Raw genomic sequence first — 22,002 nt, 5'->3', positions numbered from 1 at the left:
AAGATTAAAAGAAGCCAGTTGGCCAACCTGCCGTAAGTGAAATCTCAGGCTCTCAAATCCTCCTCTGGAAATCAAAATGATTGTATCAGATGACCTCTGATGTCCCTTCCAATTCATATTTCATGGTTCTCCTTTTTTCCATATACCTTATAAATACTTCAACGGAGAATTAGATTGTGGCTACCTGTATGGAGCCAATGTTACAGAACCTTGTTTACTGATAAACTGTCCTTAACAGAGGCTTATATAAAAGCAGATGATTGTATCTGCCACATGGAGATATGGGATGCGTGACTGCCATGTAACACTTAAGTATACATACTAAACTACTGGAAACATTAAAAAAATTTTTTTAACGTTTATTCATTCTTGAGAGACAAAGCGTGAGTGGGGGAGGGGCAGGGAGTGAGAAGCAGACACAGAATCTGAAGCAGGCTGCAGGCTCCGAGCTGTCAGCACAGAGCCCGACGCTGGGCTGGAACTCATGGACTGTGAGGTCATGACCTGAGCTGAAGCTGGATGCTTAGCTGACTGAGCCTCCCAGGTGCCCTTGAACATTTTTAAGAGTAAACAGAAGACCACATTATGGATGGATCAGACTCATTTATTACTTAGAAAAATAAGAGTGTATTGGACAATGATGCTTTCAGTTTTCATGACTGTCATTCATAAATAAACACAACGACCTATGTAAATGCTTCTGTTCAGAGAAGTCAGTACTGGAAAACTATAGTTTCAACCCAAATTACATAATATAAAAATACACAGCTCACCCACATTGCTAGAATACCCTCAAACTCATTTAAAAATAGGATGGCCCCAACTTTTTCGGCATTATTATAAATGCAACGTTAAAATGTCCTTATTTTCTTTTACATTTTTTTTTAAAGACTTAAGTAGTATTTGTACTTTTTGGAATTTCCGATAAATAAACCATAATTTACTGTGAAATTCACAGGTTTTATGATGAAACAACAGTATTCATTAGTACATTCACATATAGCATAATGTGTTGGTCAAGTATTAGTGAAGTGATAGTAAATAAGACTATAAAAATACTAAGAAATCACCATTTGAACGATTTAAATACTTTATGACAGGATAATTTATATCCAACATATACAATACATATTTACAGATAACTTTAGAAAGAAAATATATCAATTTTTTTGATAATCAAAAGTAGTAACAGATTTTTTGTATTATTTTCAGCCTCACTATAGAAATGTTTTGTCTAAATTTAATCAATGTGCTGATTAAAGACAATATATTAAAAGTAAAACTACATATTCCAATAGTATATTTGTGTGTATGTGTGTGTGTATAGAAACTAATCAACACTCAGGTTTTAAGTTAAAGCCATTTAAAAGGCAAAATGAAGATAAAAATGTTACTGAAGCTGTCTGATTCCTTTTGTAAATGGCAGCTTCCAAGTGGGGTTTTGCAGTTCAACTAAGAGCCAACAGACAATCCAATGTACTACTTCTGTTGATTTTTTCTCCTTCTGTCTCTTTCACGTTAATTTTTGTGTCATTGCACATTGCATACAACAGGACTCTCATCATCAACCCCTCTCCTAGGAAAAGTCACAGGAGTCTGATTAGGTGTCGAGGATCACTTTCCAACGTACTCTTCCAGATCTCCCTGGTGCAGCACACTCTCAGTCGTGTAGTGTTTCTTCGTCTGTTCGTGCGGTTTGTTTCCCCCGGGAGTAAGGGTGCACTGGGGGGAGCTGGCCCAGGATCAAGGTGAACTGTGTGCCTATCTATCAAATTATCACGATGTGAGGGTTGAGAATGTCAAACAGGTTCTACTAAAACTAACCAAGGATTCAAAGTTAACACTGTTTTAAAGACGCACTTACCAGAGCTCATGGCATAAGCCACAACAGAAGTTTACTCAACACTGCACTGGCTGAAAGGTACAAACACTAGCACTTCACGTGGTCAGAGCAGCTGAAATGTCCTTTACAATAATTTTATCTTCTTGACTTTTGTCTGCATTCAGAATGGGAAAGCTAGTGGAATTTTCACACTGTTCATCTACCTTCTGAGAAGCACCTTGGTCTTGATTTCTGTTCTCTTTGGCAAACCCTAATGTCACCCTCTCCCCAGAAGGCTGAAATGGGCTCTGCAGATGAACCATCTGTTTCCCCACGTCGGCTTCTTGTTCGTGCAGAAATCTCTCTACCCCCATCTCAAGTTCCAGAGTCTCCTCATCAGCTTGTACATTCAGTTGTTGCATCAACTCCTCCAACTTCTTGGCCTTGCGGAGCTCGTTTTGCTGTATGATTGTACAGAGGTGCTCAGTGAGCTGCTCCTTAATCTCAGTCTTGCGCTGCAGATCCAACTTTGCCGTCACATACTCTGCTTCAGCCCTGTCAAACCGCTTCCTGGAGGGACAGGTACAGAGATCGGTCCATTGATTTTCCAATAAAGAAGATATTCAAAGGAGGTTCTAGAAACAATAATTAAGCTCCAGAATGGGGGGGGGGGAGGAATATAATGAAGATATGCATAGTAATACTCTGTGAATACCTGGTTGGACAAACCAGGCTGTGGCTGCTGAAACTTCCACCACACCCACACGTGGACCCTCCCATGGTTAAGCATGTTCTTCTGCACTCATGTCCTCTTTGCGGAGCAGTGCTTGAATGAAAGCAGACAGAGATGTTACCTCAGCGGTGAGCTAGCTCCAGTGGGGAAGAGCCCCGATTGGCAGTGTTTGTCAATTTCTGTAGCACAAATACTACCATCACCACAGCCAATTTCAGGCTATCAATGTGGCACTGCTGAATGCAGAACTGGGAAGAGATATACAACATTTGCTCTGGTGAAACAGTACAACCTGGCTCCAGCATTCAACTGGTTAAAATGTAAGAAAGGCAAAACAGTATAAGAAGCAAAGAGCAGAAAATCTGCATTTCTTGACTACTGGGTTAGAAAAGAAAGAAATATTTTTGTGGAGAAGGATACGAACAGTGGGTTCACAGTGAATATAAATGGTACTAGGTAAGGCAAGAAGCAAGCATCAGGTAGGAACAGAAAAAGTTCAGGACAGGCTGAGGAAGGGTTTCTCAGTCCTAGTACAAGGGACAACTTGGACCGTATCAGTCTTTGTCATGGGGAGCTGTCCTATACCTTGCAGGATGCATAGCAGCATCACAGGCTTTCTCCCATGAGCTGTTGGTAGCACCCACTACTTGTGATAGCCAAGAGTGTCTCCAGATGTTACCAAATGTCTCCTAAGGGGCAAAACTGCCCTGAGTTGAGAATCTATGGGTTAAGTTGTTCTCTCTTCACTTTGCAATAACAGACTATTGTTAGGCTTTGATTAGGGTATTTTATCTATTTACATAAATATAAACTCCACAGATATGCAATGCTCATCTTAAAAGTAAGATAATACTGCAGCGTGCGGGTGGCTCAGTCAGTCAGTGGCTGACTCGACTCTTGGTTTCAGTTCAAGTCACAGTCTCATGGTTTTTGAGTCTGAGCCCCTCTGTGGGCTCTGCGCTGACAGTGTGGAGCCTGCTTGGGATTCTCTCTCTCCTTCTCTGTCTGGCCCTCCCCTACTCACTCTCTCTCAAAATAAGTAACTTTAAAAACAACAACAACAACAACAACAAAAAACCAAGGTAATTCTACTGGGGAAGTCACCCTGTGATTTCTCTTCTTTTGTATTAAGTTGACACAAAAAAAACAATGATCATATATTGGTTCATTGTCTTTGGCCTTTTCCATATAAATTGTTTTGTTTTGTTTGGTCAGGAAAAGAGATTGGCCCACATTTGTGTACAAATTATTATTCACTTTAAAAGCCACTAACAGTTGTGAAAGCCAAGCTGCTTTAGCTGTTATGATTGTCAACATCAACTCAAAGTAGTAAGTAATTTCTGGTACTAGGGTTATAGCAAAACAAAAACAGGTATATCTCCTAACACAAGATTCTCTGTCTTGAAAAAAATGAAAGGCTTTGATTTTAGAGAACCTAGGGTTCAAAACTTGCCTTTGCCATTTATTATTTATGTACCTGTTTTGGTCAAAGCCCTTTTTGGATGTAAAGAACAGATACCCAGTCAAACTAGCTCAGGTGAAAAGTGGGTTTTATTGTAGGACACACGAGGCACTCTCCTAGGCATGTCATCAGAATCAAAAGCTATCCTCTTTCATGCTTTGAAGCCACAGTTTTTCCCATTCTGGCTTTCTGATCATACTCACAGCCCAATATGGCCACCAGCTGTGGCTCTACATCAAATTTACTCCAATTTCTCAGTATTCCACTTCCAGGGGCAGACCTAGGCTGGCTTATCTTGGCTCATTATCAGTTTAAAAAAAACTTGTTTTGCATTTATTTATTTTTGAGAGACAAAGTGAGATCGTGCATGAGTGGGGGAGGGGCAGAGAGAGAAGACGACACAGAATCTGAAGCAGGCTCCAGGCTCTGAGCTGTCAGCACAGAGCCCAACATGGGGCTCAAACCCACAAACCATGAGATCATGACCTGAGCTGAAGTCAGACACTCAACTGACTGAGCCACCCAGGTAGCCCCCAGTTTAAAGAGAGCTCTTTGTGTTCGGCCATGTCATGATACCCTATTTAGCCTACTGATTAAATATTCTGGAATTGGCAGCCCATCTTTGTTCTAATCAGGTGTGCCCCAAGGTCAGCCTCAGAAGTACAAAACACAGACAGGTTCCTAAGGAAGAGGCTGGAGAATATGTGCGCAAAGTCTGAAAATTCCAGAATAGTGATCCTTGGGAGCATCAAAGATTAAATAGTATAAACAGGGAAAGTATCTAGCCCACTGCCTGCTAGGCACTCAAGAAACAGAATTTCTTCAGAGCACCAGAATCAAAAAGCATTGTTCATGTGTCACTATAAACATGTACTGTACCTAAAATTAAAATGATACAAAGTTCAAGGACTTTGAAAATTCTTATTTACATCATGTTCATTTATCATATTTCACTTTTTTTACTGTCATCTAGTAAATAAAAAAATGAGAAAAACTAGCTGTTTTTCAATTACCCTCTATGTTAAAAGAATTATTCTGAAGGAGCTCTACTGGACATGTGAATTCCTGATTTCTAATCTTTGTAACATATCCTATTTAAGAATGTTCTTGCATCAAGCTTAAGAGCTCTGACAACAATCTCTACAGGTATATGAATACCGTGTCCCCTACCCCAACTCAAACCTCCGTTCTGTGGCCTGTGGTCTCCCTCAGCCAGCCAAAGTCAGTTAGTAAAGATTTACTGATTGGGCTCATGAATGCTGAATTGAAATTAAAATTTGCAAATAGGTCCCTAGGTTTTCACTGATCTTTCACTGGATAAATCACTGAAGATTTTGCATTTTGTTTATTTATTTAAAGTCCTTCTGGCCAGAAACATGCATATATATTCTTGTACAGAGTGATTTATGTTTAAAATATTGATTAATTTCACAAACTGCATGACAGGCCTGAGGGTCAGGTGGAGAATACCAATCAGAATATGATGACATGTTTTGGAAGAGAATAACAAGAGCATTATATACAAGACAGTAAGACACACTGAACTGGAAATGTAATCATAGAATTGTTTTGTTATTTTAAAGGGATACTGAGTGATTTATTTAATGAATGTTATTTAAAGGATTCTAGAAACTGTCTCTTGGTTTGGGTATCCTGAACTTTTTAAAGAATTCAGTCATTAACCCTTGGCATTCCATTAGGTTCCACTGATCCACTTTCAGTTTTCGGTTCCTTTTCTGAGCAGTTATAACTATTTGTAAGGATCAACATATAAATATTTTTATCCTTTCTTAGAAGTCATCCAGAGAACAAAGAGAAAATTTACTTATATTTTAAAGGACAGATTAAAACTACATTTTCCAATTGCTGTATGAGTCCATTGGACCCTCTTGAAAATCTGAGATACATGATAGAATGTTGAGATAGCATTATTCCTGTGTCCTGAAACATTTTGCCATTTCATCACCTTGGGCATTATTTCCTCATTACTCATCAATTATTCCCATTTATACAGAAAAAAGATCAGTAAGAAGACAGAGACTGACGGAATGACCTAAAGGATGATGCCACAGTGAAATAAATAATCACTGTTTACAGTGAAATAAATGATTATTTAGTTGCCTTACTGTGTTGTCCAAAGTATTACATCACCTTTAACTTTTTTTTATTAATGTTTACTTATTTTTGAGAGAGAGACACACAGAGCGTAAGCAGGGGAGGGACACAGACACAATCTGAAGTTGGCTCCAGGCTCTGAGCTGTCAGCACAGAGTCAGACAGAGGGCTTGAACCACAAACTGAGAGATCATGACCTGAGCCAAAGTCAGATGCTTAACCAACTGAGCCACACTGGTGCCCCTACATCACCTTTCAAAAAAGTATAAAAAAAGACTAAAAACACTGTATTTGTAATCTGTTCTCAGCTTTCACTGAACACAGTCCAGAGTTAATATTTTCCATTTTCTGCTCACAGTGGCAAAATAGAGAAAGTAGACAGATGAAGATATTTTGCAGCTATTAGACAAACAGAGATGAAAGTTGTGGTAGGCTAAAAAAATGACCACCCAGAGATATTCACTTCCTAATCCCCAGAACTTATGAATATTACCTTACATAGTAAAAGATGTGATTAAGTTAAAGATTTGAAAAGAGTTTATTCTGAGTTATCCAGTGGGACCCTAAATACAGTCACATGTGTCCTTTTAAGAAAAAGGAAGACTGGGGCACCTGGGTGGCTCAGTCAGTTAAGCATCCAACTTCGGCTTAGGTCATGATCTCAGTTTGTGGGTTTGATTTCTGTGTCAGGCTCTGAATTGGAGCCTGCCTTGGATTCTCGGTCTCCGGCTCTCTCTCTGCCCCTCCACCATTCACACTCTGTCTCTCTCTCTCTCTCTCACTCAAAAATGAATACACACTAAAAAAAAAAAAAAAAGGTGGCAGAGAAGTTTTGAGAGAAAAGAGGAGGAAGTCATGTGACCACAGAGGCAAAGAACTTCGTGGTGCAGCCACAAGCCAATGCATTTCTGTTGTTTTAAGCCACTCAGTTTGTAGTAACTTGTTAGGCCAACCCTAGGAAACAATACAAGACAGAAACAGACAACCTAGGTTCTAGATGGTGAAACTGATCATGTGCATGAAATCTCAAGAGTATGAGACTTCAGAAAACACATCCTAGATGAATTTTCTCAAACTCAGAATCAATGAATGAAAAATATACTTTTAAGAACAAAAAGAAAGATTACTCTCATAGAGTTAATAATTTCAATGGAACAAACTTGATCACACAATATTTTACAAGTACTTGTAAACACAACATCCTATGTTGTGAAAGGATGTAACTGCATTCTTTCCACTTTTTATGTTTGGGGTCAAAAATTACTTGAAACAAAGAGGACAGCTACAGTTACATTCTTATTAAAATTTTTAATAAAGTTGTTTCCACAATCATTATTTTTCCTTCTGTAAATTAGACATAAAATGATTTAAAACGTTTATGTACATATGGGTATATGAGTGTGCACATGTATATATTACATGCTAAGGGGTCTATTAAACACAGATGGCCAACAGAGCTCACAGGTTTTTCTGGTACAGTAGGGGTCAAAGAGATGCTCTACACACACCCACGCTATTTTACAGGTTGGTCTATGGAGCATACAGCATCTTTGTAGTCACAGATGTGAATAGAAGCAATAACTCTTAATCTAATTTGGCTCCCTCGAAGTGCCGGTCCTTAGAGGGGTCTACCCTAGCACTGTTCTATAGAAGCTGGTTTTAAAGCAAAGTCTGGCCTATTCTGTATCCAAGAATCTTTTGTCAATATAGCACTGCACCAGGTACTATAAAACTACAATATTATTTTTATAAAAAAAAAAAAAGTCAAGGAAATCTCCCACGGAAACAGACTGCCCTGGGGACTGGCTACCGGGAGAAATCTAAATCACAATATTGTATCACCAATCTCTAATCCCTCAATAATCACAGATGTAAATTATAAAACATCTTAATTTTATGCACGAACAAGATATAGTGCTGATCCTAGTCACAACTTCATGACTTACATCAAGAGTTTAGGTTTTCAAAAATAACCTCACACATAAACTATGGATATTCACATACAACCCTTTCAATATCAGTACCATGAGAAACTGCCATCTTTAGTTTGTTAAGAAATTTAAAAAAATTTATGTCCAATTTTTTTACTGGGTGAACTAAAATTTCATTAAACACATTTTATATTATGGGATGTTTTCTTTTTTAACCAGTAAACCCACCTTTGTGGTTCTCTGAAGGATAAAACTATGACATTTCTTATACAATGTTCAACATACAAACATACCCTTCTCCAACCTCCCCTGAGACAGAATTAAAACACTCAGATGATTTTCTGTTGATTCAGATGATTAAAATAATCTGAATTATTCATATAAAGGGCTACAAAGGCATAAGAATGTTCTTCTGGTACACTTAAGTTACAGAGAATAAAATATGCTAAAAATCTAGGCTGAGTTTAATCTTAAAAATATCTTAGTTACCTCCTTAATGTCCTTATTAATAGAAATAGGAACCTCCAGTTATCAGCTACTGATGGCATTAATTTAAGCAGTTAATTAATAAAGGCAACTCATTAAGTCTAATACCATGTGGTCAAACAACAATTACAAAAATCACAAGGACACCACAAACCTTTCTTAATAAACGGTGAATTGAAAACCACAATCAAGCATTTCCGCTTTATTAAACTGTTCTATAAACATTCTGCTGCTGTGGTTTACCCTGGACTAATGAGGCATTTGGATGGATTTCTAGTTTTACAGAGAAAGACGCAAAACCGAGTCATTAACACAGCATTCCCTTGTGAGAAAGACGAACCGGGATGATTAAAGCAACACGGGAAGGACTGAAAACCCTGAAATTGGACTTAATTTTTTGCCCTTTTATCTGCTTGCAAAGTTCATGTAATTCTTTACATGTGTTGTGCATTTTAAAAATACTCTGTGATGATTTTTTTCTCTAAAAAATGCCAAGGGTTGAAACCAAGGAAACACATGATCACAAACTATTATAGACAAAATACAATCGAGAAGAAAAAAAAACAGAGGAAAAACTTCAAGCTTTCAAGACAGAGTGGTATTTTCTTTAAGATACTAGTAGGCTTTTTAAAAAAATAAGCTGGATCTTCTTTCTCTGATGAAAACTGAAATGAAAACTAGGCTCATCTCTAAGGACTATCTCAGATCATCAAACTTTCTTAATAGAAAGAGTAACTTGGTGTTAAAATATCAGAATTAAAATGGAAGAACTTGGGGGCAAGTCTTTAAGACTCCTAGAATCCCAAGCATTACACAGATGATTGATGGTTTAACAAGAAAGACTAAAATGTAAATAAATAATGTAAGAAACGTGCTAATAGGAATAAGAACAAGAGTAGGGCAGAGCTAAGGAAGATTTCAGTAAGAGGCACTGGATTTAGTACAAAACAGGAATAAACAGAACTCCTAGTGGGACTGTTAGGAGGCTTAAGTGATGACATACACAAAAGCTCCTGGCCCAGCCAGCAGCAAACACTTAGGAAATCTCACTCTTGACTCAGAGTTCTCTCAACTCACCAAGCATATGAATACTCAAGGCTGGCTTGATCAATCCTGTTTCTGAGGATCCCAATGTCTGCTGACACCATGTCATCTAAAGCCTGCAACTCCTTTTGGATCCGCTTTAGTTTCAGGGTCTCTGCTTGAGTTCTTTTAGATCTAAAAAAATGAACAAAAATAAAAACATTTTAAAATCACGTATCCATACGCAACAGAGTGAAAAAAGCAACCTACAGTATATGCTATATGATTATAATGTGTAATTTTTAAAAATCAGAAAAGAACACAAATTGAAATATAACACATCCTGGTAAAATTTTGGTGTATTTCTAAGACTGCATTTGTGCTGTTTCTCTTATTAGCCCACATTTTCTATTAGTATATACTATTTTCATACACAAAGGAAAGAGCAAGATTTTTCAAAAAACCAACAGTTCACTTATAGGTTCGTATTCATTCCATAAGGATGAGAATAAGCACTAAAAGAACATGATCTATATTCTCCTTAGACAGAACATCTAACAAAGCTTTCCAAATCTCTAGCCTTAAATTCTTGCTAAGCCCATTTTCATTTGTCTGACACTCAGCAGACGGAAAGAATGGACGCATGCATTAAACACCATTTCTTTCTATGTCTATTTGGTTTGAACCTTCTTAGGACCCATTTCCCCAAATTTCTATTGCTTTGATCCCTGTGTTTGAGGCATTACTACAGGTCCTCAAAATTCTTTTCCTCCCCTTGCTTAAAAGCACACCCAAGCTCAGTCCCCTCACTACCTCAAACACATTACACACTGAAGGACAGAATACACAGATACAAAGGCCTTTAATCTGAGTTCACTCCCTTCAGAATTTCACACCCAGTCTCACCGGAGAATAAAACTCTCACAGAAAACCACTATCTTGCAACTCATATTCTCCTGATCTTTACTCCATGATGCATTTCCCCTTGTTTTCTGCCCACAAAATTAACAGTATGATTCTTTTACTAGAAGGATTTCAGTGGTGCATTTATCACTAATCTAATCATGTTGTATTTTCTCACATTTCGGCCTATATCAACACATCAAGAACAAGTGCTGATCCTAAAAATCCTTTTGTAAAATCCCCAGTGAACAATCTCCCCAACCACTTCTAAACTGAAGATTACTGACGTGATTTTCAAAAATCACTTTTTACTTTGAATCATCATGGTTTTTTCTTGAAATGTAAGTTCAGTAAGTGGCACATTTCTTGTTTTATGCAAATCAAGGGGGACCAACTGGAGGGAAAACAATTTTTTTCAAATACATACATCCTTCTGACAGATAAAATTCTCAATTACTCTTCTCTGCACCTGCCTTTCTCCCTACACTCATCCCTTTCACTCCCTGACATACTCGGCAGTTTTAATACATAGTAACTTTGCCAGGCTTTTCTGGAGATCTAAAAAGAAAATGCCAAGAGCACTTGCTTGCATTTAACTCTCACTATTCTCAGTCATTGCTTCACTGACCTCAGCTTGGTGTCCTAAGGTGACAACACACTGGAAACTACAGACTAAAAGGGCAGAAAGAGTGGGGGAGGGGTAGAAAGTGGCTCAAACAGGCACATTGCTGCTGGAGGCAGCATGACGCAGTGGAGGAACAGGAACTGCTGACAAACTGATGCTGGGAGGGGACAGAAAAACTGAACCACACATAGTATGGCAGAGTGCTCACAATGGTGACCCTGAGTCATCAATGAAAAGTTAAATTATACTGTGTACCAGTGGGAGCAGGGTAAATTATTTACGAAAAATGTCCATAGAAAACACAATTAAAAATTCTGGAAGTGAAAGTCACTTATGTGGAATAATCTTATTCTTCCACACGTCACATGATTAAGGCCTCCCCACATCAAAATTAAAACCTGCATTTGTTGTTGATCCACTTATACTGATGGCTATTCACTGCTCCCTTAGAATGTGTAGATGGTTAAAACTGAAAACACCGATGCTGATTCTGAAGTTTTACCTTCAGCTGTACTCACAAATTTGGTATAATCTACGCTTACAAAGTCCTCCTTAATGAATTAACATTGGAATTTCCGTATCATTTATAAAGCAGAATTCGTTTAGTGAGCCTTAAAAGTAATGTTGTAGAGGGGCCCTGGATGGCTCTCTCAGTAGAACATGTGCCTCTTGATCTCTGGGTTATGAGTTCAAGCACCACATTGGGTGGAGAACCTACTTTAAAAAAGTTAAAAAGAATGCTGTAGAGGAAATGACAACTTATCAGAACAGACATGGGAAAATAAATATAAAACATGACGACTGCAGGTTACAAACAACCTCTCCTAGTTCAGGTGCCTCACCTTTCTGCAATAGCTTTAGCCAAAAGAGCTTTCTTACGTTTATTTTTCTCTTCCATTAGCCGTTGTTCTTGTTGGAGGATTTCCCAACGAGATTTTTCTTGCCTAGGGAGCAAAGAGTATAAAAATGAGTTTCTGAAACCCCATGCCACACCTTACCAGTCTCGGGCCCCTATGTATAAAGTTTAATCAACCAGATTATATATATTTTCCTTCAAAAGCCCTCTTAAAAGGAGCCCATCTGCAGCCCATTATTTTGCTCTAATTGGAACAAAGATTATCATTTGAAGTCAAGAAGGCTTATATAAATTGGCCCTTTGAAATCCATTATATGTATATAATCTAGGAAGCCACAAACTGGAAGCCAGAGTACTGTGGCATTTCTTAGGAGTACAAAGAAAGTTGTGTAAGTTAATTACGTATTATATGCAAACCGGAAATCAAAATAAATTGGTATGTACCCAATGTCATATCTTTTAGAGTTTTCTATAATGAAAGTCTCTACCATTTAACACCCTTAAAACAATAACCAATGTTTATTTCATTCATTTTTTAAAAATTTGCTCACTTCTTTCCATTCTGAGACATTTTTAAACAGAGTGAAACACTATGAGCTAAGATTTGAATGCTGGACTACAATCTGTCCAATTCTTAAAGAGGTCTATTAAAATTTCCCATAAATTTAAGAACTTGATGTCAACTCAAAGTAATGACAAAGCTATTTATTCCTATTATTGTCATTTCTTATGGCCATTGTGTCAAAAACCTCTTCCCAGACCCAGTAACCACTTCTAAATTTATCATTTTCTTTCCCTTCCTAGAGTCTCCACATTGGTGCAGGCACTGGCCCGCTCTCACTTTGACTATTGCAGGCACCTTCTCACCAGACAGCTTAGCCCAGCCAGCACCCTCCCCAAACGGGCTGCAATCCTGACACACGGGTTTTCTCTAACCATTGTTGTGATCAGGGCATCTCTCCTCCAGAGGCCTGGGTGATACTCTACTTCATCAGGGAACTCGCTAGGCAGTAATCCTCAGCTTCCACATCCTTCTTCATTCCCCCAATTCTCTACTACTCTCTGCCTTTGCTCTTCCCTCTTCCAGAGAAAGGAGATGTCATCTCTGAGCATTCTCTAGGGTATAGCTTTCTTTCCCCTTCTTGTAACCTCCGAATTTCTCCTTTTCAATGCGTTTCTGAGATTATATATCTGTGAAAATTTTCCCAAGTATCTAAAAAAAAAATTATTTTCCCAACAACATTCAATCTAAATTATCCAACTCAATTTAAACCCACCCTTCCCTACTATCACAGGCCTTTGCTGGGAAACGACACAAAGACATTTAAATACATGCATTTGTTTAGTGTGGCTCTCATAATTTACATGGCTTTGGTTCTCCTGTAAAAATGATTTCTTGGTTGTAAACTCCTGGTGAGCAGGAAACACTTTAAACTCATAGTACAGAACCTAAATCAGAGAAATCATAAGACACATTGAAGATTCAGAAAATGGAAAACAGAAACAAATGCCAACCTGATAAATCTGGAGGAAACAAATATGAGTAGGTATCAAAACAAAAGCATAGGATAAAAATTCCTAGAATTCATTCGTAAATCATACACAAAATGGCAATTTCCATAAAACTGTTACTAAATTCTGGAGGTGGTTTCTAATATAAACACATTAAATAAAAAATAAAAAGAGGGGCGCCTGGGTGGCTCAGTTGGTTAAGCGTCCAACTTCGGCTCAGGTCATGATCTCATGGTTCGTGGGTTCAAGCCCCACGTCGAGCTCTGTGCTGACAGCTAGTTCAGAGCCTGGAGCCTGTCTTCAGATTCTGTGTCTTCCTCTCTCTCTGACCCTCCCCTGCTCACATTGTGTGTGTGTCTCTCTCTGTCATAAATAAAAATAAAACAAACAAAAAAAATAAAAAGAAATCTAATGATGTAGCTGAATTGTTTTATCAGTCCTCTCAATTTCCTACACACTCTCCTTTGACCATCCCTTCATATCTCTTCATAAACGCCCTTTTCCGGGCCAGTGGAGATGCAGTGAAGCTGAAGAACGGGTCTAATCTGGGGGACGGGGGCACTATGCATGTAAGAACTGCTTTTCATGAGGGTGAATGGCAGACACTTTGGATCCAGAAAGACTTGTATGTGAACCTCAACTCTGCCATTTATTAGCTATGTGTTTGCTTTGGGAATAAAGCATCTTTTCTGAGTCCCAGAGACCTCATCTGTCAAGTGACAATAATGAACGTGTATTATAAAACTACTATGAAGACTACATGGCATAAAACATATAAAATGCCCAACATTGACTGGCTGACAACATATTTAGGTGGTAGCTATTCTTGAATAATTTATTAAATTAGAAAGGTAAGAATATAAAAGAGAAAATGTTAAAGCTATTTTTTCAAAGCCCAGTGCGGGGGGAAAAAAAGGTAAAATGGAAAAATGTCTCATGGATATATAGACTTACTAACAATTCCAGTTTCTTTTTTTCCATTTTGCAATCTGACTTTGGAGGGAGAACTTCGGTGTTTTTGCGACCATCGTGGGAATTCTCAAGTCCCAGTTCACTTGGTTGACCTTCAGTACCCTGTGGTTTTCCATCACCAACAGGAGAAGTGACTGTAAGAGGACTAGGAGGAACAGGGGAGGAAGAATGTGGGTTTTGAGCATTAAATCTTGGTTCTGGTGCGGAAAGCAGCTGCTCTGGAGGTACTGAGCTTGATCCATCTTGAAGTCCAAGTTTTTGGCTTTGCTCTTGAAGGGCTTTTTCTCGCTGAAGTTGTTGTCGACTTTTCTTCACAGGGAGACGTCGCTGTGGTTCAAATGGATCTATGTCAAAAAGAGAAGAATTTCTTTGTGTGAGCAACAAATAATCAGAATTTCTCTAAGAAAATAAAGCATAAACATTACACTTTAATAACACTTCTACAGGGTTTCTTCCTCTTCTCTACCATAAAAGCCCAGGGAAATACAGCCATCTTCCTGTAGTACTTTGGCAGTTCTTCTATAATCATATTGTTAATATTTAACAAAAACTATCCCAACTCATAATTTAGCTTAAAGAAGTCCGTCTGTCTGTTGAGTTAAGCCTCAGAATAAAAAGCAAGGTTTCTTTTTCAACTTAAATTGATAATTGACTAAACAATGAGCTAATCTGACCAAACAAGGCAGACAAATGAATTCTTGAATATGTCTTAAATTTGACTTTTGATTCTATCTGCTCTCCCCAAATAAAATGGTGGTTGTGTTTACAAATGGGCTGCACCTTTCTTAAGTAATAGCAGATCTTAGGCCAGTTTGATACAGAGGTAGATGTTATATATAAAATATAACTGAAGTCTCTTATTTCTAAGAATGCTAGTTAACTCTCAAATGTTAGCTTTTATCTTCCAGAGCATTGCAAAGTTGTCTTCCCCAAAGGTAGGTAGCCATTAGCCAATACATGCAAGCTAATTTTAATAGCAGCCTGAACAAACCAATAGAGAAAGATAAAACTGGGAGAAATCTTTTTAAAAAGCACTATAAAATAAGTAAAATCCCTATTATACTTTTTGGTTTGTCCAACCAGTGTTTACCTTGTAAGGCAGAGGCCTGGAGAATTTGACTCACATTCATATTATATTTAATAAGATCTGTAAATGGTATTGTTTATAAAATGCCTGGAAAGTGAAATTGTGGTAAGTTCTTATAAATTAAATAAAACAGAGCTTTTAAAATTCTGCATATTAACCCATGAAGCAACACAAACTTATTACTTAAATCTCCCAAAGGAGAATTAAAAGCTCTGGAATCACAGTTCTGGGCACAGCTTTTGTCCAGCTCAATAATCGTAGACAAGTCAATTAATTATTCTGTAACTCAGTTTCTTCAAATGTCAAATGGGTCAAAAATTTGCCTGCTCTACTTAATTCATGGAGTTGGTGTAAGAATTAAAGAGATGGGTAAAGTAAATATTTTAAAACATAGATGTACCATCAAAAGTAAAATGTTATTATTGTTGACTTGAGCCAGGAACACAACGCAGCCAACTCTATCTTGAGGCAGGAACTTATTCCTGACTACTGATCTTTCTGTACACCATAAGAAAATGCCATGGAGCTTACTTCTCAATTCCACTCACTAGATGAATTGTTAATAGTTCCTATGAAATCCAGTACTGCTGCTTCCATTCTATTTTGCATTTCACAGAACTTGCATTGGAGATTAAAAATGCTACAATAAAATAATAAACCAAACAATAAACAAGTCAGGCCTGAAACAATAAATAAAAAAACTCCTGGAACTAATAAACCATTATAGCAAGGTTGCAGAATGTAAGATTAATACACAAAAGCCAACTGCTTTTCTATGTATTAGCAATGAACAATGGGGTTTAAAATTAAAAACACGATACTATTTGCATTAGCACTAAAAAAAAATGAAGTAATACTTAGGAATGAATCTAAGAAAGAAAGTACAAGATCTATGAAGAAAATTACAAACTGTGATAATGAAATAAAAAAATTAAACAAATGAAGAGAGATTCATGAAAAGAAGATTCAATACTGTCTTATTTGGGGAATACTGACACAATGAATCTCAAGTTTATATGGAGAGGCAAAAGACTCAGAACAGCTAACACAACATTAAAGGACAAAACTAAAGAACGGGCATTACTTGACTTCAAGACTGACTATAAAACTACAGTAATCAAGACAGTGGGCATCAGCGAAAGATTAGATAAATAGAGCAATGGAACAGAATAGAGACCACAGTAATAATAAAGCTTTAAAATAGTGTGATATTGGTGCAGTAATAAACTAACCAACGGAACAGAACAAGGAACCCAGAAACAGGTTGACGTGTATGAAGCACTGGTATGACTGAGACAGCATGGCCTACCTAGAGCAAAAGGTGGACTCATTCAATATATGGACTTGACAAAAACCCTGCTATATGGAAAAGATAAAATCAGATCCATACCTCACACCATATAAAAATAAACAAAACATTCTCCAAATGGATTAAGGATTTAAATGTCAAATCAACATTTTTAAACTCTTATTAGAAACACATTTCTTTATACTGTTTTGAAATCTGTTATAGCTTATAATAAAAATGATTCTTAAAAATGGTCTTAACTGAATATAAGAACTAATGCCTTATGGAAGGGTACTAGCACTTCTTGGTAGGGTACTAAATTAAGACACAGAATATGTGTGCAAATTTGACCATATTCAAATTAAATACTTTGTTTACCAAAAGATTAAAGTTAAAAGACAAGTTACAAGCTGGGAGAAGATGTTCATTGGAGAACATATTCATAATATACCTGGCAAAGAACTAGCATCAAAAACAAAGGAACGCATGAATATTTTCTTTAGACATTGACAGCACTGTAGCTACACTGTTTTTCATTTCCAATTTTTATTATGAAATAAATGAAATATGAAATGTGAAATAAGTCACAGACCAAATACATGTATTTGTTACAGTCACATATCCCACTTGTAAGGGTTGTAAAAAAATAGTAACATTTTAAAAAATAAAACATGACTGTAGTGACTTACATAACTGCTATTTGAAGATAGGCCTGTTATCTATCCTCTCTTCTAGAACACCCAAGATAATTGTATTTATTGCCCTCCAAATCATATTACTTGCTTTTTATTAAATGAAATGTAAGTATCAGTGACACCTATCATTTACTGATGGAAACATTTAATTGCCAATGCTCATGCCATGGTGAACTCCTGTATGACAGCATGAAAACACAGTGAGGAGTAACTATGTAGAAAAAAGCCACCTGCCAGTCTATGTTTGACATGAAGCTATAATGAAAAATAAATCTTATTATTTTAAATAATTGATATTTTAGGGCTATTTGTTAACTGTAGCATAACTTGTCTCAACTTGATTTCATTATTATCAATACTTTTAAAATTTCCTATGTATCTGCCCCTTCCTTATCATATTCCCCTCTTCTAGTACTGTGTATTTTGATTTCCTATATTCCCAAAGAATATACCTGCTTTGTACGACTTTCACATTCTACAAATGGTACCAGGTTGTATGTATTCTTCTGCAGTGTGGCTCTTTTCATGGATTATATTTATGAAATTTATACATGTTAATGTATGTGGGTATAGTTCACATATTCCAACTAGCTATATACTGCCCACTGAATGGTTATATTGCAATTTATTTATCTACTTTTATTAACGCCCACTTGGGTTTGCTCCCAGCTTTTCAGTATTATAAATAAGAATGCAAAGAACATTCTTAATTTTTCCCAATGTGCACATGGTGTTTCTCTGGAGTATTGTCATCCTTATTTTTGCTGGCAACCAACTCTATCTTCATGGATTAATTATACTTTTAAGGTTGGAGAACACCTGGAAGGAATCTTAAAAATGAAAAATCCAGCTCTTCTAGTTTTACAAATGAGAAACCCAAGACAAAAAGATTTAGAGGCAGAGCTAGGAGATCTATATGCCAATCACCATGTTTGACTATGAGAGTACAAAGATGCTAAAATGTTTTCTCTTACTCATGGTGGTCATAGACTAGTGGTTGGTGTCTATGTTCTAACATCTCACCATGAAACGATAGGCCTTGAAGCTAAGGTTTTTCCAGCTCCTCTCCATCCCAATTGCAAAGATATTTAGAAATGTTCTTCTACATAATGCATCTTGTGTTCCAATTTAGTCTATATTAAGTCTTCTTTCCCTTCTCAAACTCAGGTCTACTAACACACAATGTCTGTGAAATCTCCCCAAGCTCCACCCAACGCCCAGCACAGTCAGGTTCCTGCTAACTCTGTTAACAAGCTCTTTTATTTATTTATTATTTTTTTTTAATTTAAAAATTTTATTTATTTTTATTTTTTTTACTTTATAAAGTTTCATATTTTTTAACATATGCAATTATTTTCCATCATTTACAATACAGTAGTTGCAATGACACTCAAAACAGAAAAGCAAAGTAAAAACTCAAAACACCAACTTCTGTTTCATGTAATTAGACTTATACAGAAATTAGAAGGTTAAGTAACAACAAGCTCTTTTAAATTATTATCACATTCTATTACAGCTTATCTCCTCAGTAGGCTATCAGTTCTCTGAAGGCGAGGATGATGCCTTGTTCATCATGGTATGTTATTATACAGAAGCTGATACCTCTAACTTTGGGTCAGACTTGAATACCTGTACTTTGTACAAAAGAATATGGGAATGGATGTTCAAAACAAGGAGCACAAAAGACCCTGAGAATACGAGGCTTGACAGTTAATTACATGCTGTAGTGTAACTTTTATGATATAGTTTTTAAAGATCTCTGGACCAATCAAAACTTCCTCCATCTATATAAACTACTTTGGCCCTATATTCCTACTTTACTTCCTTTTCCACTTGTTAGCCTTATTTTTACATCCATGCTGAAGATGCAGGGAACATCCAATTTGATCACAAACTCTAATAAAAAGCATGCCAGGGCTTACTGAATTTTCTCCCAAAGTATATAAATTATGGTAACAAGAGGGATGCAAACTCACAGAAGTAGTACGCACTACCAGACTCACCATGTAGAATTTCATGGCATTACATATCAACCGCAAACAATCATAGTTTATATCATCAAGCGTTTCTCACCAATTAACAGTACACTTAATTCCTCCATTAAGAGAAAACAAATTAGTACAAGTCCATCCAATAACTACGCTACAAAGTTAGTGAGGGAAGCACATTTTAGCTTACAACAGTCAGTAGGTATAATTTCACATCTAACCTTTCAAAAAGTCTTGGTTTTCTGACTCCCAAGAGTTCGAAATAATTGCAAAAGTCATCTGGCTACCAGAAGTGAACGCAAGACTCCAGATGCATTATGAAAAGCATCGTCTTTTTGCGCTCATTCGATCTCCGTGCTCCCTCGTTCCCAACCATTGTCAACTTTTATACATTCACCACAATTCGAATATGGTGTGCCCCTCTCCCTTCTTGTACCCCAACCCCAACCCTCCAGCCATTGACTTAGGCAGCAATCTTCCCACAAGAGACGCGGAGGCTGGAGGCTCACTTCCTCTCCCAAATCCCGTCCCCTTCACAGGACAAAGTCAAATCCCTGAAATGGATTCCTGTACTTTCTTATCTAAAAGATCCCAGTCCCGTGGGCCCGCCCCTCGCGCCGTGGCTCCCAATACTTCCACCTCTGGAACCCCACAATCCCCTCCTCCTATGATAGTTCCTTCCCCAAACACCAACACATTACCCTCTTTCCCGCCCCCTTCCCCTCAAGAGACCCAAGGATTAAACCTCTGCAGGCATGTCCCGTTACCTTTACTCTGTTTTAGTCGCCTCAGCTCCTCCTCAGAGAAGCCTGCCCAATCCCGCGCCATCCCCCTCGGCTGCCAGCGCCCCCAGGGCGCCCACACCTCAGAGCCCCGACTGCCAACACGACTACCCAGGCACATCCGGGTTCTTGCCGGCTGCGGCTGACCGACCAATCAGCGCGTCGAGCTCTGCTTACAAGGCCGCCGTCGCTTGCTGCGGGGTCCTGCTCCCTTGGAGCTGCCCCCAGCAGTGCCGTACAAACGGCCTGGGGAAATCTCGGCTGCTCAGACATTTATTCTTCTGACCTGAGTCTGCTCTCTATTCCTGTCTTCTGTTCTCGTTGGGTTAATCGCTTCAAGAGATAAGGGGGGAATTGGCGATGGAGATGAGAGTGGAGATAAACAGGCAGTTAGGAAGTGGCTACAAGTCGGTGGCGGGTAAGGGCGGACGCACCTGCTTCTGGGTCCTCTGGGAAGTCATTGGGGGCGGAGCTCTGTGCCCGCTGGGCCTAGCAGGGTGCGATTTGGGGACTTGGGAGGGTCTTTTTAAAACTGCTGGAATCATCTTGCTACGTGACTGCAGAAAATGTTCAGATTTAGACTCTAATTGTGAAGAAACATTTGACAGGGCCGGGGTATAGCAACGCGGAGGAGAAACGCTTAGCAGGGTTTTTCTGCATAGCTGTCTCCCAAATAACTATCGATTGTGGGTTGTTTCCATGATGTTTTGAGAATGGTTCTAAAAGATCTGTAACCTTTCTAAGGGATGCCTAAATCTCTCCACTTACAAGTGATCCCTTAATCAGTTTTAAGTTCAGAGAAGACAATGTAAAACAGTGTCAGCGCTGGGGTATGGAGAAATACTAAGCTTTTCCCGCTTGGATTCCTAATTTCATTGCTCTGGTTCTACCCTGAACACTTCTCTGGGCCTCTATTTTCTCATTTTAAGCAAGATTTCAAACGTCAAGATGCAAGCGTTGTCAGAATACATATAAATAAGGACGATTTAAAAGAGATCAGTTATTCCATTTTTCATGTGCCTCATCGCTAAAGATGCATTTTTAAAAAAGCATTATTTTGGCTTCCATTTCAAAATCCCGAGTGTGACTTTTGGTATAGTGTGCCAATATTTTTAAACAAATTCAAATGAAGTGAACAAAATAAAATACCAAACCAAGAAAAGAGTTGGGAGTTGGTGTTTCAAGTTTAGATAGGTAGTTAGAAAGTGAAGGATATTAGGAATTCCTCTTGTAACCTTTGAACTTTTAAACTTAAAAATGATTCCTGAAATTTAAGAGTGCACAAACTCTTGTTTTGAAATGTGGACTCATTTTTTTCTAACATTTAAAAATTAAAGTGCCATTCAAAAAGATTGGTGAGAAAGATCATCAAGTTTTGGGTCATAGACTAAATACTTGAGAGGTACAGATGTTCTAGCAAGAAGGGATCAGTAGCAATCAAAGTAATTAATTCAGTTTCCCATTTACAAGCATTAGCCATGCAGTTTCATCTAATAAAAACGAAGTACCTACTAGCCCCCATGTTAAATTTTATATATAAACTTCCTTTTTTTCCCATAATATTTTATTGTCAAATTGTTTTCCATACAACACCCAATGCTCTTCCCCATAAGTGCCCTCTCCCATCACCACCACCTCTTTTCCCCCTCCCCCTTCCTCTTCAACTCTCAGTTCATTTTCAGCATTCAACAGTCTCTCAAGTTTTGCATCCCTCTCTCTCCC

At 37.8% G+C, this 22,002-nt stretch overlaps 1 protein-coding gene across 3 annotated transcripts; it reads right to left on the bottom strand.

The window, feature by feature from the left end:
* Window positions 1–583: 583 nt before the first annotated feature.
* Window positions 584–20,408, bottom strand: GORAB (golgin, RAB6 interacting). Of its 3 annotated transcripts, none has more exons than XM_029935004.1 (5): window positions 20,266–20,408; window positions 14,427–14,784; window positions 11,943–12,044; window positions 9,627–9,767; window positions 584–2,392 (listed from the first exon to the last, which is right to left on the bottom strand). In XM_029935004.1, exons 1-5 carry the CDS (start codon window positions 20,399–20,401, stop codon window positions 1,939–1,941), a joined length of 1,191 nt encoding a protein of 396 aa, XP_029790864.1. In that variant the 5' UTR covers window positions 20,402–20,408; the 3' UTR covers window positions 584–1,938. The 3 variants fall into 3 exon arrangements, with proteins under 3 accessions (XP_029790864.1, XP_029790865.1, XP_029790867.1); XM_029935005.1 differs by lacking the exon at window positions 20,266–20,408 and adding an exon at window positions 16,076–16,164; XM_029935007.1 differs by lacking the exon at window positions 20,266–20,408 and having other exon boundaries at window positions 14,423–14,516.
* Between the last annotated feature and the right edge of the window lie 1,594 nt (window positions 20,409–22,002).

The sequence above is a fragment of the Suricata suricatta genome, chromosome 3, assembly GCF_006229205.1.
Source record: "Suricata suricatta isolate VVHF042 chromosome 3, meerkat_22Aug2017_6uvM2_HiC, whole genome shotgun sequence".
In the NCBI taxonomy this organism is placed as follows: Eukaryota; Metazoa; Chordata; class Mammalia; order Carnivora; family Herpestidae; genus Suricata; species Suricata suricatta.
Note: the sequence above shows the minus strand (reverse complement) of the source record. Positions and strands in the feature narration are given on the sequence as shown.

Coding starts and splice junctions, on each gene's coding strand:
- GORAB (XM_029935004.1), bottom strand. CDS start 20,401: ATGTGCCTGGGTAGTCGTGTTGGCAGTCGGGGCTCTGAGGTGTGGGCG. Junction 14,785..20,265: donor GCGACTAAAACAGAGTAAAG/GTAACGGGACAT, acceptor TTTTTGACATAG/ATCCATTTGAACCACAGCGA. Junction 2,393..9,626: donor CTTGAGTATTCATATGCTTG/GTGAGTTGAGAG, acceptor CTGTCCCTCCAG/GAAGCGGTTTGACAGGGCTG.